This window comes from Rhincodon typus, chromosome 31 (assembly GCF_021869965.1).
Source record: "Rhincodon typus isolate 14 chromosome 31, sRhiTyp1.1, whole genome shotgun sequence".
NCBI classification, from domain to species: Eukaryota; Metazoa; Chordata; class Chondrichthyes; order Orectolobiformes; family Rhincodontidae; genus Rhincodon; species Rhincodon typus.
Window position 1 is genome coordinate 18,923,065 of NC_063362.1, and position 17,525 is coordinate 18,940,589.

General features: G+C 40.8%; 1 protein-coding gene across 2 annotated transcripts in view; it reads right to left on the reverse strand.

Moving 5' to 3' along the window:
* acap3a (ArfGAP with coiled-coil, ankyrin repeat and PH domains 3a) overlaps window positions 1–17,525 on the reverse strand; it is a 315,834-nt gene that overhangs the window by 33,069 nt on the left and 265,240 nt on the right. For both annotated transcript variants that reach the window (XM_048615183.1, XM_048615182.1), the window contains exons 11-13: window positions 3,348–3,460; window positions 1,511–1,562; window positions 117–217 (exon numbers count right to left, since the gene is read on the reverse strand). In XM_048615183.1, the coding sequence (XP_048471140.1) occupies window positions 117–217; window positions 1,511–1,562; window positions 3,348–3,460 (266 nt within the window). The remainder of the gene's footprint in view (window positions 1–116; window positions 218–1,510; window positions 1,563–3,347; window positions 3,461–17,525) is intronic.

Here is a 17,525-nt window from a genome sequence, read left to right on the forward strand (position 1 = left end):
TGAGCATCTCCCTGTCCAAGATGCTTTGACCTGACCCTCACTATTTCGGTTCAATGAGGGAAGTTGTGACTGTGTAAGATTCTGCACAGCAATTGCCATTTCTGCTGTTCACTCACTTGTTTGGAGAGACAACCTCGAAACAAAAGCGCCTCTCGATGTCCTCACAGGGTTTGACGGAACAAAGCCGTAAATCGTCGACCACCACAGTTAATGCATCCTGCATGTTAGGACAGAGCCATCATTAGAAGTGGCTGATGGATCATGGATTGCAGAGAAAGAATGTAATTTCATTCAATTGCTAACTAAATTAGCATCAATAATGATGCACCATCAAAAGCATTAACTAAAGGCTGACCAGTGTGAGATTCAAAAATAGGATGAGAAGATTCCTTTAATGCAATCTCCAATCTATGCTGGTAGCTTCTCTAAGGTGAAGGAACAGCAAGCATACGAGAACTAGCCACTGTAAACTTGGTGGTATAATTGCTCAGGATCATTTTCCAGCGACTGTTACTGACATGCTGACATACTGACCAGGACAGAATTGTGACATTCTGATATTGGTGCAACTTTTGCTCTTCTGCTAATTGCTACATTTAGAAATGTGTTGGACAATGAATTGTTTGCGTATATAATTCCTAAATCGACTGAAACACTCAAAGGCCCTTCAAGGAATGTAATCAGACAAACAGGGACTCCAGTTTAAGGTCACCTGATTAGCAAGATTGTAGGTGCCTAGTTAAAATCATTGGCGCCTAGCAACCCTGAGTAAGATGGGCAGACTTCAGCATCTGTCACTCATCTGCCTTGTTAAATGTTGCTAAGGGGTGAAAGGTGACCCTTGGGAGGGGAGGTGCATCTCTGCATATTGCATCAACAACGCACCTGCATCTGAGTGGCTTGAGGGGAACTGACAACAGCAGATTGTCATTTCGAGCAGGGTACCAGTTTATTCTGTTGCGGGGTGTATTGGGGGGTGTTGGGGGGGGGTGTGGCACACCTTCTGGACACAACCAGCAGTATGGCCATTTCCATTGCCAGTAACCACTAACATCAACAAAACAACTTACACAAGCAAAGCCCCATTTTTAACAAAATAAAATGGCCAAGACTCTTCAGAAATGAAACACAGCTAACTTTCAATGGTATTGTCATCACTGAATCCTGCACTATCAACATCTTGGGGTCACCAATGACCAGAAGCTAAAATGGACCAGACATTATAAATACTGTGGTTACAAGAGGTCAGGAACTGGAAATTTGTGGTGTGTAATACATCTCCTGACTCCTCAAAGCCTTTACACCACCTCCAAGACACAGACTAGGAGTGTGATGGAATATTCTCCACTTGCCCAGATACGTGCAGCTCCCACAACACTCAAGGAGGTCATCACCATCCAGGACAAAGTAGCCTGCTGGGTTGGCACCCATCTATCACCTTAAACATTCACTCCCACCACCACCAATGTCTCTGTCTCAATAAACAACTATCAGACTGTCAACTTCATACCTTCATCTTCTTCTGGTACACCAGCTGACTGTTTTGTATTGAAAACCACCTCCTAAAAGTAAATTTAAGAATAAAACAAAAATCAGTCATATTTCATAATTAAACAAATGTATGGAAACATAAAAAATGTTTCTGATGTATTATAGTTCTCAGGTTACTTTGTAAATAGGCAATTCCACTTAAATTAGTTTCAGAAATAGGTCAGGGTGGGAGTTATAGGATTTCTGATACTATTAGTTAATGGCTGCCTTCTATTAGTGATAACTATATGTCAAGAACAAGAAAACAATGAGCCATCAATTTTCTAAGCCAGCCAGTTACTCATGTCAACAGGATTAATAGGCTGCTGTCTTAGTGGACAGTAGAACAAAGCAACTGTGGGAGTAGACCCCGGTGATAAATGCCATAGGACTCAATTTGACAGCCAAAAGGTAAAAAGGACAAGGCTGAAAAATGTTCCCAGCTATAATCACAAAGATAACTAATGCCCATCTTTTACAGGGATATAAAGAGGAAAAGACTCCCAATGTAAAACTGCACTTCCTGAGAATGCAGACTGGAAACTCAAGTGTGGAAGTCAGAATGAATGACAGCAATTGCTGGAAAAGTTAGAAAATTGGCACTTCTCTTGCTGGACTAATTTATTGACCTTGATCTAGTTGCCTGACCCCACTGGAAACTCTGCCCTACAATATATATCCTGTAACGTGGATTAGTATCTCTTAATATATAGGGTAGCGGCATATATTTGCTATTGTGTTGTCAGTCCCAGCTTTGAGAATCCAATCTCTCCAGCATACGACAGGGAAGCTCATAAATTCCAATGTGACCAGGTGAAAGATATTACACGAGTGAAAGAACTAATTAAGAAAACACACGGAACTGGGAGGGCTTAATGTGGTCATGAGATATTCTTTGAACAGTCTCTAAAGGTGCAAGTAGCTTGAGAGTTTGCCATGCAGGAATTGTAATGTGCAAATCTCCCAGAAGAGTCCAGGATTCACATACAGTGAACACAGTGATGCACTGCCACAGTGCAACATTGTGGGAATTGAGTGAGTACTTGCACCAAAAGTATGCGGTCAGACAAGAAGCTGTGATCAGTTGGGAATTTGGCAGAGTCTTTAAATATCATCAGGAATATTGATCAGCAATTTCTCCTTGGTCCATCCAATAAAAACACTAATTAAAATGGGAATTTCATGACACGGTGGGAATCCGTCTCTGTCTTTGTAATCACTAGGTTTCTTTAAATTGTCTTAAAAATTGGCGTCCATATTTTGATAATATTTCTGCTGGATTGTGGATGGTTACCAGAATTTGAGCACCCGTTAATGTTGAAAACTGATCAGATCAGCATCAAATAGGATACAAAGTGTGAAGAGGGTGGTGAACCTAATATTGTCTATTGCGTTCCATCAGCACTAGCTACTCACTAGGTTGAGAAACATCCAAATTCTCAAAAGTGACACTGCTGTTCATGGTAGAAAGAACAATAAACTGGATTAGCCGAAAGGTATTCTTTAAGTGTATGGCCTTAAACAATGTTTCATGCTACACCGAGTTTTGTACAGAAAAAAGACAACATGAAAATTTATCAAATCCAACTTTGTTGCAGAAACCAGAGATAGGCAACACTCCTAAGGTGCATACTGGTTTCAGGGTGCATTTGTATCATTACTTTAGCCTGCACCAACGCTAAACTCATAAACTAACTACCTTTGGAATCAGTGTATATCAAGCACAGAACTCAAAAGGCTTTTGGCTGATCATTATTGCAACCTAGGCATTAATTGCATCCAATTTAGAACCACTATTAAAAGGACACACCACGTACCGGTTCCAAGTCTTAAAAGCATTGCTTGCTCTCTTGAACAAATAACCTTCCATCACCACTCCATTAGGAGCATCAATATTGAATTCAACTTTGGAATCATCATATGAGAAGTCCTGTGGATTAAAAAAAACATATTTGTGACAAATACAAATACTTTGAAACTCAACCATATAACATTTTGAATCTCAAAGGTTTATGACTTTGATGTCCACTGCTAACATCCAATGTCTTGATTCATCTAAATACTGGAAAGGTGTAGAGTCACAAAGCGCTGTGATTCACTGTAGCTTTGCTCATTATATGACTCATCAGGGATGAGCTCAGTTTCCATATGTACGTTGATAAATTTAGCTCTACTTCTTCACAATAATTGCCATGATGATTTTAGATTGCAAATCTGCTTCTTTAACTGAGAAAATAAGATCTTATCTATCTCACAAAAAATGTAACTCGCCAGCGATTTAATTGCTCTTATCAGCTCTACGCTACAAGCCTGATCATCTATAATGTTGCTGTCCAGGCAGAGCTTTACATCACATCTCATCCATTATTAAGACTGTGATCTTTCAGCTCTGCAACATGACCCACCTCAAATCCTCCTCAGTCCCGACACTTAAAACTTTTATTTGCTTTCAATTTTTCAGGACAACTTCTTTACCAATCTCAGCAGCTTTCCTAACTTCACTCTGCACCGTTCCAACTCATCCAAAACTCCAAAGCCTCACATTTCATCTTGTCCACATTCTGAACCTGTAGTAAGTCCATCTTTTGAAATTCATTGGGCTCCCACCCTGCATCACATTGAATTAAACTGTTAAGTTCTAGTTTGCAATCACGCCATTATCTCTCTATCTTATCTCTGCAGCCTCTTCCAGCCCACAGCCTGCAGTGCTAAATCTGACCTCCTGTACACTCTTATCCTCCTATTTTGCCAAAGTCTTAATTAGGGCTTGCCCGACTCAGATTGCCTTAGTGGTCGCACCTTTGTCATTACATCAAAAGGTTGTAGATTCAAATCCTATTCCAAGATCTAAATGCATAATCAACGTTGACACTTCAGTACATTTGCGAAGGAGTGGTGCATTACTGGAAGTGCCGTCTCTTGGACGAGGCATTAAAGCTCCATGTGCTCAGATTGTCAGGAAAGCTCCAGTGGCATTTTTTTTTGTAGAACAGTAGGGCTGTCTTATCACTAAACAGCCCAGAAATGCAGCTCATACTAACCAATGGGTGTCCTGAGGCCACAAGATGGAGCTATTATTCAGGAATCTACATCATGAAATTGTGGATTGCATTTTAACAATGGTCAGATGGGGCCCCTCTGATAGTTCAGTAGGCGAATAGATTACATGGTGTGGCGTTGACCCTCAAAAACCAGTATGCTCCCACATTCAATCCCCACTATTTACCAGGAGGATGTTCAGACACTACAGACGTAGGGCTAGGAAAGAGAAGAAAAATAAAACAGCAGGGGATTCCTAATAGCTATAACTCAACACAGCCCATGCATGAATATTGGCCAAGGACAGGAATAGGGGCTGGATGTGAGACTACCTGGGGTTGGATGACCTGTGAAAATTCACTGAGGTCTCACAATAGTGAAGTCAGTGAAAAAGCACCCAGCATGAAATGCTAAGCATGAAGAGACATCTGACACAAACAGGGAACCCACATCATTGTTAGAGTAGAAAACAGAAATTCGCAAGTTAATTTTCTAGAATTAGTAAAGGAAGTTGAAACATACAGCATACAGTGAATAGATACAAAACCTGCCAAACCTGCTGGGAGTTGCCTGTAATTACCGAAAAGATTTTGAAATATGTTAATAAATCCGTGTCTGGTCGTGGGTATTTAACTAGATCGAAGGGAAGTCTGACATACAATGAAAAGGGAAATATCCTCTATCCATGGTGCTGAAATCTCAAGGAACATTATTCACTTCGCAGAACATGGCCTGACTGGACCCGTCTGATTAGATATGTCCACAACCCACTCCAAGCATAACTAATGTGAGTTAATCGAATTAAGCATGACCTACAGGAGGGCAAGCTTAATCAATCAGGAGACAAACACTTTACCCTTTACCTTTTCATGTTTTATAAAGGTCAGATTCTTTCAGCTCATGAATTCTGATAGAGAGGTACATATTTTTCAATTTTTGAATTTTTACTTCTTGCCCTGTGGTACTAAGAGTATCTGATTTCACCTCCTCTCTGCCTCCCAGCTCTAACAATTAAAAAGGCAACGGCACCCATCCATCCACCAAGTCATTTTGGTTCAGGCATCAAACAAGATCATTCAGGTCATTCTCACGGTCTATTTTCAAATGGCTTCGGCAGCCTACTCGTGGTCTCACATATTAAATTCACATCACTGGCAAAGTTTAGAAGACGGGGTTGGGAGGGAAACCCTTGTACTTAAAAAATATATCAATCAGTTTCAACTTTACTGCTCAGGACAGTAGCAATGCTCCAAGTACAATGGGGACAGAATGGGAAATAGTGCTGGAGGTAGTTTCAAAGAAGAGCTATCAGTATTGGCCCAGCTAGTTCATCAAGGTAAAGTCTGAGTTTCTATGGGATTTTTCGAGGCGTAAGTCTGATTTCACCAAAAAGGACTAACTTCGTCCTCTGCGACTCAATAAAGTCCCACAATAAACAGCTCTGTGGGTCGACGCTTAACAATACATTCTCGGAACCCCCCTCCCCCCTCCTGACCCCAGGTCCAGATTGGACTCTGAAAGATTGATGCTGTGGGATTTATAGTTTTCACTTCTGCTGCGTGAGCTGGACTCGGGCTAGATATCGATCGTTCACAAAACCGAGGCATGAAATGTTAATTGTGGCTGTAATTTGCAAGCCTGGAATCTGTTTGTTAATAAAGTAATGCCCACTCAAAACAGGTGCTGTGTCTTCAAGTAGCGAGGGGGGAGAGAGAGAGAAAGAGAGCAGGGAATTCACTATTGCCAGATATTGCTTCTGCAGCACTCCTGGACATATTCAATATTCGATTGAAAATCACACCGAAGTCCTCAAAGTTGCCAATTTACACTGAAATATTGACTAAAAATAAAGATGATCTCCGCATACATTACATAACAGCGTCTCCCTCTTGCTCACTCAGACTATGCAATTTACAACATATTCGCCCCCTACATTTAAGTAACGTTAATTCTCTGTCCTCCGCGGATTAGCTACAATTAAATTTTAACGGGCCTCATTTCAACTCTGCTCAACATTTTGAGTTAAAATCTCGCCCCATGTAACTTTGCCAACTCACCAGCGTGTAATCAAGTCTGCCAAAGATCTTCATTTTTTTTTATTATTTCCAAACGGGCCGCGTTAAAACACGCCGCTTTCTTCTTTTAAAAAATTACGATGGAAACCAAACACTGGGAGCTGCACAAAGTTGTTGTTTTAACAATCAGAAATGCATCTCCAAAGATCTTCAGGCAGTGAAACGTTGGTTTCGGCGGGTCAGATTTCACGTTGCAATATTAAACCGGTTGGGCGGTTATTAAAGCCACTCCAAAGTCTTTGGAGGGTCGCTGCTCGCCCTGTTTGTCCCTTTCTGAATGCCTACGCTGCACTGAAGTGTACCATCTGCCCGCTGCTCATGCCTTTAGTCCCACACAATAAGCTGCTGTTAGCATACAGCTGTCACTCTCTTGTCATTGCAACACTGTGGTGGCTTGGAGTTTCAGCCGCTTCCTGCGCTCTCACACCAGTCCCACCCCCAAAGTTTAACTCTTTCTACCCTCTGCTCACCAGCAGCGACTACAATCACCGAATACAACGAGGCCCGAAGGGTTAAAACCAAAATCCAGCTTCACGTGCTGGCAGCCACTAGGAACTCCTCCCCTAGGCAAGCCCGCCCTCCCTCTCTCAGACAGGACGGGAAGTAACACACATGCTCAGCAGCAGCGGTACTGTTTATGGATCCAGGCCTCCATCTGCTTCCTCCTGCTCTGGCATCTTTGCTTATTCAGGCTGACACCAACCGCCCCCAAATTCTTTGTTGCTAAGGAATAAATCATATTGCTTTTGTTTTTGTTTCAGGAAAAGGGCAAAAAAGAAAACCCTTAGGAAACAAACTCAGAGCGCAGAAAACAATCTTTTCAAGGACGAAGACAGGAAGTTAAGGAGAAATTTATGTTATCTTGAACAACAAGTGAACTATCTTCCACGCTAATATTCTTGCCAGCCTGTTTTAAACATTGTGTTGCTTTATGGTCACAACATGTTGAAATATACTTCATTCACTGTGCACTTGGTACCACACACTGACTTTCATTGAGTGCTTCAGGTCCATCACCACCCTGTGGATGTTGGTTCCAGGGAGTGCCAGTGACTTCAATGTGCACAGTAATACTCTGCTTACCCAAAATGATCTGTTTTCTGGTTGTATTACTTTAACTGAATGGCTGCTGCATGGATCCGCTGCCTGCTGTGTGTGAGGAGTGGTGTTATTGATGCACACCACCACTGCCCAGCAACAGAGAGCACATATTTCATCTGCTTTGGTTTCTAAGAAGACCTGATTCTCTCAGACTGGGCAATTTGTCCCAGTGCCCCGATTCTCCTATTGGCCGAAGTGGTAAGACTTCTACCGATAGCACCTCTGTGAAAACAGACATGCACGCTGTGGTCAGAATCACACCATCTCTAGATCGACAGCATTGCCACAAAAGGTAACAATGACACCCATTTAGCAACTTTCTTGTCCTCCGGATGCCCCAAACTCTTGACAACCCAATAAGTCTTTTTCAACTGCACTCACCACTGTTAGCTTGACAGTACAGCAGCCAATTTGCACACAGCATTGTCCCACAGACATGTTTTCATAGAATCTTAGAATCCCTACAGTGTGGAAGCAGGCCATTTTGTCCATGAAGTCTACACAGACCCTCAGAACAGTGTCCCACCCAGACCCACCCCCTATCCTATCTCTGTAACCCTACATTTCCCATGGATAACCCACCTAGTCTGCACATCCCTGGACACTCCAGGCAATTCAGCATGGCCAGTCCAACTAACCTGCACATCTTTGGGCTGTGGGAGGAAACCATAGCACCTAGAGGAAACTCACGGAGACATGGAGAACATGCAAACTCCACACAGAGTGAGGGTGAAATCAAACCTGAGTCCCTGATGCTGTGAGGCAGCAGTGCTAACCACTAATGTTTTAGTGATTTCAAAGAATTGGACTAGAGATGGTTGACTATTTCTTTCCCAGTGTAGATACTTCCAGATCTGCTGAGTTTCTCCAGCACTTTCTGGTTCAGGAGTGTTTGTGGTGGGATAAATATTGGGAAGTTCACTGAGGAAATGCCCCTGCTCATCTTCTCAGCAGTACCACAGGTTATTTTAAATCTGGCTGAAAAGGTTTGAGGGTCTGGGTTCAACATTTCACTCCCAGGTCACTAGGAAGTTTTGCAGTATTTTAGTGAACAGAGTGGCCTCAGTATTGCAATGACTCACCTAATCATGTAATTTCATAAGTCTTACAATGAATTATTTGCATCCATCTCTTAAAAAACTTAAGCCTGTTGCTCTTCCATTTACTCAAGATTTAAACAATAAAAATTGCCAGAGTATAAGTCAATACTTTGCAAATAAACTCCAGACTGAAGGAATAGGACAAAGACTGGAAACCTTACTTTTTGAAAACAGCATTGGCTCAAAGATCAGGGAGACAAACATGAATTGATGAAACAGCAGGAGAGACATACAAGGACATAATTGTGTGTTGAAACAATATAGGATGGAGCAGCTCCTACAATGGGGGAGGAGGAAACTACAAAAGACAACAGATGTCCCAGAAGAATGCAAACAGAGGAAAATTCTGATCAAGGAGTTGGAACAGTATAAAAATTGAAGAGCAAAGACTGTGTAAGGTCTATAAATATTAAATCACTACATAACTGAGCAGGTGATGTTCTTTTATTGATGTGTGCAGGCACCATTCAGTGACCTTTCAGATTAACAAGAACAAAAGGTCACATTCAAAGGTTGGGAAAATCAAGCAACAGAAAAAAAAACAAAAGCAAAGTCTTGATGCAGAAACTTAGCCATCTGATGTTATCATACGAACATTCAACAGATTGAGACCAAATCCCTTCGCTCACTGTTTTAACAGAAATGTTTAGTCAAGGTTAAACAACACTTAAAATAGTGGATGGAGGAGTTAGATCCACTTACATTGAGTGTTAATTGAAGATATTATCTTATGTTGGTTTAATAAATCATGGTACTACCCAAAATAGAATTGGTTCACACAGATCAGAAAGGGTCTAGTTCCGTACCTGCTCTTTTCTGAGTAAACTGAATTTCAATTTAGTAGTGATAAAAAATCAAACTGTTGCACTTACATAGTGCCTTTAACATTTGAAAATATCTCAACTTCTCTGATGTGCAACCTGACAGAAATGGGCATCAAACCAAAGGATAAAATGTTAAGAAAGATAATTAAGAGCTTGCTCAAAATGTGGCATTAGAAAGAATTGTAAAGGAAGACAGAGAGAGATTGAAAGCTAGATAGTGCTATAATTGATGTCCAAATTCAAAACCAGACAGAAGTGAGAAAGCAGAGTTAACTAATCTCCCCACAACTCCCATCAATTAATATTGTACATCAGACAAAGTGAGGACTAGGCACAAAAGACCAATAACCTCCTGCATGACAAGTGGTATTTGTGTGACAACTAATGCCCAGAAAACCACATCCCAGCAAGACATAGAGCCTTTGCTATAGTTGGGGAAAACACTGCAGAAACAAAGTACTTTTTTTTATTTAATTGCTTCTTCATTTCTGCTTCCACGGGTTTAGGATTTAATCAAATTCAAAAAGCTTGTCACCTGACATGAACAGTCAAAGCAAACTATAGAATAAATGAGAGATGAAAAATACAGCATCTGCAAATAGATACAATTTACTGAAATCCTTTTAGTATGTCAAGCTGTATATTTGATATTTTGGGCAGTCACATTAAAACAATTCCAGCCTGCAGCGACAAGACCCAATGCTGGTTGATATTCCGTACCTCCCCATGCACTGCAGTGCATTATATAAATGGCCTATTTTAGTCACTACTTACATAAGTACAGTCAAAAAGAATATGTTACCTTTGGAGTTAAGGTTAGTTGAATTTATGATATGGTTTTCAATCTTTCTGCCTGTAGTAATTTTAACTATACCTGACATAAAGATGCCACTCACTACTTAATGCCCAGTGCAAACTTTTGTCTTAAAACAGTTGTTACTGATAATGCCCAGAGGCAAGGCTTTGGTCAGACAACTGCAGAGCTTTTGTACTTATCAAAAATAGACAGAGTATCATAATCACAGAACCCCTACAGTGTGGAAACAGGCCATTTGGCCCATCAAGTCTACACCAACTCTCCTAAGAGTATCCCACCCAGACTCACCCCCCTACCCTATCTTTGTAACCCTGTATTTCCCATGGCTAATCCACCTAACCTACACATCCCTGGATACAATGAGCAATTTAGCATGGCCAATCTACCTAACCTGCACATCTTTGGACTGTGGAAGGAAACCAACGTAGACATGGATAGACATGGAGAGAATGTGCAAACTCCACACAGACAGTTGCCTGAGGCAGGGATTGAACCTGGGTCCGTGGCACTGTGAGGCAGCAGCACTAACCACTGAGTCACCATGCTACCCACAGTGGACTGCTAGATTTTGGTGTGATATTTAACATCCCTATAAATTTACAATGCTACAACACCCATGGTTGTCCCAATGGTAACGGTGGTAGTGCCACAGTGTGACCGTGTGATGCCAGAACTGCTGAGAACCATACTGGGAAGGTGTATTTTCATAACTGTTTCAGAACCAGGGACTGCTCATCACTTTGTTCTACCAATGAATGGGCTGAACAACTCAGGCACCAGTACTGATTTGGTTGTAGTGGTAGTTGGCAGTTCATTGGTGCATTTGGCTTTGTGGCACACCAAGGCAACCAGAAACTGCAGGCAGAGCTTGTGCTGCAGTGGCCCTCAGAAATATCTCTTAACAAGCCTGGCATCCTTTCAGTTCCTTGTGGTTACTTAACATTGCTAGCTCAGATTGGATCATATCCCATATCTGTTTAGCAACGTGTACATTATAGGAAGGGCAGTGCTTAACAAGGTAGCTGGAACAATTACCCACTCACAAATTTGAATACCCCAATTAAATCTTCCCTTAACATTCCCTTAAGGAGAACAGTCCCAGTCTCTCCAGTCTCTTCACTGAGCTGAATTATTTCACCTGGTTACCATTCTGATAAATAAAACAAAGGACTGTAGATGCTGAAGATCTGAAACAAAAACAAAGATTGCTAAAGAAACTCAGCTGGTCGGGTTTACCATTCTGGCAAATCTGTTCTGCATCTTTTCTAAGGCCTGGGCATCTTTGCGAGAGTGGAACATAATATTCCTGTTGAAATATCACAGCGATTGAAAAAGGTTAAGCTGAACTTGCTGGCATTTGCTCTCTAAACATTTATTTAGAAACCTGAGGATCCCATACACTTTTTAAAACTTGTGCTATAACCTTCAAATATCTGTGTGCATTATCAGTCTCATAGAGTATTAAAGCAGTGGGAATACGCAAGGCACTTAATGGACACTGTCCTTGGTGATTTTTCCATTTTATTAGTGATAATGGATTTCCCCTTCAAGAACATAATAAAAAGATAGACCTGTACCATTGCTTAGCAATTCCTCTTTGTGGGCTGAGAGTTTTTCTTTTGGAGTTATTCTCCAAACAGAGCCATATTCAATGGAAATGGGGGAAATTCCACATACATACAAACAAACAGGAATTCCATTGCATGTTCAATTCAGTAATAGAGCAGAACAAGTGCTGCTTTGAGCACTTCCAGGATGTGTCCATGGGGACAACTTTAAACAAATGGCTGAAGAATGTTACTGAGTGACAGTTAGCTTGCTTTATAACATTTGGGCTTAAGAAAATTTAGAAATAACAGCTTTATGTCATGGGGGTTAGGGGACACCAAGACTCATCCATGGCACTGTTTCCTGCCTTTATAAGGTATAGTTAGGCAGATCACAGCTGCTGATTTCAGCTTATGGTTCAATCAGGGAGTGCGAGTATTGGTATTACGATCCTGCCCCCTCATTCCAAGGCGTATAGCAACAAGAATAGGCCATTTGGCTCAACAAACCTATACTACCTTTTAATTAGATCACAGCCAAACTGCCCGAAATTTATATCCCCCGATTCCCACACCTGACAAAAATCTGTCAGCACCATAGAGGTGCAGGGTGACAGCAGCAACAAAATTCAGTCACTACAAAACAATGGGTCCTGCAGGAAAACCTGTCGACTAATTCTCAATAATACTAACCCATCTCAAATCACAGACGCAGGGTGACTTAAATAGCTGGCATTAGTAATTTGCCCAAAGTGCCTGAATCTAACAAGAATGAAAGGGAGCCTGTACCCATGGCACAGAGTCAAGATTTTTTATAAGGCTGACCAGCTTAGTGTGATTTTCTGGTTTCTGTGCTCCTTGAGGGGCATCAGTAAGGTCCCCGAGTTGGAATTTTCTGGATTTACTGCCCAATTCTGTAACTGTATTAAAAGGTGTACAATTATCCTGTGAGCATCACAGTCTGCAAACTAGATTGTCATAAACCACTACAAAAAAAAATCCTTGGGGAAATGTCCTGTTAATCTCTCACTACTGACGTCATATTTTCTGGAGGGAATTGCTTTTAAGAGTCCTTACTCCAATAATTCATCAATTTGAGAAGAATGTCAATGTCAAGGCTTGCAGACTTTGTGATACAAGGAAATGCTATTCTCTTGAAAAAAAAACCCTGCAGTTTGATTCAACTGATGGAGCCTTAATAACTTATAATGCTTCTAAGAGCAGTGTCTTTCCATTGCCAAACTTTCCTTTTAAACATATAAAGCAAGCTTCTGTTTTCTGGGAAGTGCATTGCATGATGCCTAGAACGTGTTAAAAGTGTTTGAGTAGCAGTAGCCATCAATAATGGATTCACATGCAGGAACACAAGTCTCCCTCAACACTGTGATTTCAACCATGAAATCTCAGGTGTCCCTGTCCACAGTCATAACTCATTCACTGCCTCATTGTTCATTAAGATTCCCCCAGAAAAAAAAAGCACCAACCCTGTCTTTTAGATGGCTCAATTCTGGCCACAAACTCTCTCACCTTTCTACTGCTTGAATGGAGCCGAGATTGGTGTTGCAATTTTGAGATGCACTCAATAGCCGATGTGGCATCATATGTCATGACTGTTATGAATGTCAGGGATTTAATTTATATGAGATGAACAGGGAAGTCTTGTATGCGTGTAGTGTCTTTCACATTTTCAGGACTCATTAATATCCACCTTTTGAAGTGTACTCAACTATCGTAATGTAAGAAAGCAGCAGCCAAAGTGTGAACAGCAAGATCCCGCAAACAGTAATATGATCGTACGCTTTAGGGATTTGGTTGATGTATAAATATTGGTCTGGACACCAGGAGTAAGTCTCCTGTTCTTTTTATTACATCTAACTGAGAGGGCAGATGAAGACTCTAAAAGATGAAAGGGTAGGTTTAATTTCATTTGGAAAACAGAATATTTCCTAAGAGACATTTCATGATTATGAAGGGGATTGATATATCATGAAAAGAGATTCAAACACCTTGAGTACAATTGGTGATAAGGAGGGCTGTCGGTTGAAATTTACCACTCAAAGGCTATTTGAATGAGGAAGGTTCTTAAGATATGGCCATCAAAACCTACAATACAAGTGATTTATATCTAATTTATACCAATATGAGGTGATTTCATTCCTGGAGAGGGGTGACTTCTGGAATATGATGAGAAGGTGAGTTAGTAGGATTGAGATCAATCTTAAGAGATGGGCTTTTCTCATTTCTAAAACTTTGGATGGCAGGTTTTCTGTTTGCTTTGACCATCTTGATTTCAGTAGATGTGTAATGTAACTATGGGAACGAGAAAACAGTAGGAGCAATTGCAGCTGGGTTCAGCAGTGCTAGACACATCCATGAAGCAAGTGCCTTTATTTTCCAACACTTCACCAACTTGGGATGTGTGTTTCTCAAACAGTGTAAAAGGCTTGCCTCTCTCTGAATGACCTAAATCCTAATGGCATTGGCATCAGCGGTAGCCTGAACAATCGATTCCTATATTATTACAGCTTTACATGTTAGTGAGAATCATGTGGTTCCACAAATTGCTTAAGTAAAACAGGTTTGCATAAATTTGACTCACTGAGAATTCTTAGCTGTGAAAATACACCAGAGTAGTCCAGGTTGCATAAATAAATGAGCACATATTGTTCAACTTAGAAGGGTAGGAAATGCACAGTGGCTCAAGGAGGATTAACGAAGGCAACCTAGAAATTATTGGATATTGGCAAACACATGTACTTATATTATCCTGCTTCTCTCCCATTTAACAGAGGTGTCAACCTGTTTGAAATAAATGGCTTAAACCCTGGATTAAAATTGTGGAAAGTAATTTCTTGACAGATATTTGAATATTTATTGGGATAAATTTCACTCATTCTCTCAATAGCACTGTTAACATTAAGGATTTATACACCAAGACCACTGAAGCATTTTCTTTCACATTCTAAGTCAAATCATTTTACTTTACACTCAATTAATATTGCACTTTGATTATATGTGCATCATCATTTCACCCTCAACATTTCCTCCTGAGCCTCTTCGATAAGATTTTTTCAGTATTGCCTGTTTGTATTTGTAGAACTGTTCTTATTCATCTCTCACCATTAAACGGCACAATGGTAATTATTTCATCTTTATTACTGACTCTGATTTGATCTGGTTAGTATTATTGCATTTATATTTTGTCCTGGAGAAATAAGCCAGTGTGTTCAAGGGGACTCTGTTTGTTGTAGTTTCGGAGGTGGATTCAGAGGCTCATCAGTCCCATCCTCTATCCACTGGCTGAAATTGTGGCGTCAGTAATCATTCCTCTTTTAAATTTATCTCTGATCTATTCATTCTTGGTCTGTTACACAATAGAATCACTGCTAGACAACATGCTTGGTCTATAATTCACTGATATGCAACAAAACCAAATGGAACAAAATTTATCAATTGCAGGCACCCACATACCTTGGGGCACTAAACTTGAGGTTAATGGACAAGGTACTTTCCTTCCCTAATGTAGCCAATGAACCCATCTGTGCTCTCCTATGCACACTTTATAACCTCCCTGAGAATTTCTACAGCTACAAGCTGCTTACCAACCTCCCCTTGTATCTGCAAGCACTCAGTTTCCTGGTATAAATTGACAGTGGTTCAGGCTGAGTTAAACTTGCAGCAGTCCCCTCCATTTCCCAAGAGATATCACATATGGGATTAAAATTATATGCAGCAATAAATACTGCTTTATAGTGATGTGTCAGAGAGGGACATGCTGCCCCAAAATAGCACAATAAGCCAGGAGACAAAATAGCTCCAAAAGTCAGTCTTTGGGTTAAGTTCGGAAAGTAAAGATTAGCAAATGTGTTCTGGAGTTGCAGCAATTATAAGGACCCTTCCCAGCCTCTCCCATCATAATGTGATAGCAAATTCCACCTATAGTGTAAGGGGGTAAAGGTCAAAAGAAATTGTATGAATCTAATTTTTTCAGAACTAGTTAATTACCTGTCTTGATTACTCTGCCTTGTTATTTCAGTTCTAAGTGCAGTTCAGACATTGCGGGCTATCATTGTCTTTTGGAATGTAACAAATAACTAATTATAGAACAAGAAGCCTGCTGCATTTAAATTGTATCAATCTATTGTGCTATCCCTTATCAAGATTATTTATGGAACAGTTAAGCTTTTGATATACGGGAACATTGATGACTGTGCTGAATGAACATTAAAAATATCTGAGGAAGGGTCACTGGATCCAAAACGTTAGCTCTGATTTTTTTCTTCACAGATGCTGCCAGACCTGCTGAGCTTTTCCAGCAACTTCTGTTTTTGATCTTGATTTACAGCATCCGCAGTTCTTTCAGATTTTATTAAAAATATCTAATTCATCCAGAGTTCCATCCCTAAACCAGCTAATCCCAGTTAACATTAAAGGTCACACTTGGTATTAAATCACTGAAATATTGATGCTATCCACAGGAAATGATGCACTGGATCCCACTGTTGAAAGCAATTCCATTAAGGGTTCAGATCTTCTATCCCCAATTCTGCAATGCTCTCTAATTGCCTTGAGACACCTGTTACCCCTTCGCACAAGCAACATGCACCAATAATAAATAAAATCTTGACATCTATTTATATGTCAGTAACTAGGGGTCACAGTTTCAAGATTGTCAGCAAGAAAGCTATGAGTGAGATAAAAAGAAACTTCTTTACTTGGTTGTTATAATTTGGAAAATGCTGCCGGGGAGAGTGGTGGAGACAGGCTTCACAGGAGGTTTCAAAGAGAGCTGGTTAAATATTTGAAAGTGATGAAGTTAGGGGTCTATGGTACAAGCTAGAGAGTGGGTCTGGCTGGGTACTTCTTTTAGGAACCAGTGCAGACATCATGGGTCAAATGGTCTCCTTCTGTACAGTAAAATTCTATGATAAACAAACAAAGGGCACATATTGTTTTTATTTTATCACAGAATGGAGATTAATGCAATTCTAACAAGAAATTCTTGTTTATTTGCGTTCATTTCCAAAGCATTCTAACAGAGAACGGATAAGGAGACCCAATCAATACAGATTGGCGTGGAGAGAGATAGTAGGAACTGCAGATGCTGGAGAATCTGAGATAACAAGGTGTAGAGCTGGATGAACACAGCAGGCCAAGCAACATCAGAGGAGCAGGAAGGCTGACGTTTCGGGCCTAGACCCTTCTTCAGAAATGGGGACGTGGTCGAGCAGTTTCAAGGCCGAAGAGATTACGAGAGAGTTGCAGTGGGAGAGAGATCCACTGAGGTTTTTCCGGAGGGAGGAGGCTAACTTCTTCAGAGTAGGCATCCTTAGAAGAGGCTTCGCAGTGGGGTTAAAATTGTTTCAGAGATAGTTGGAACTGCAGATGCTGGAGAATCTGAGATAACAAGGTGTAGAGCTGGATGAACACAGCAGGCCAAGCAGCATCAGAGGAGCAGGAAGGCAGACGTTTCGGGCCTAGACCCTTCTTCA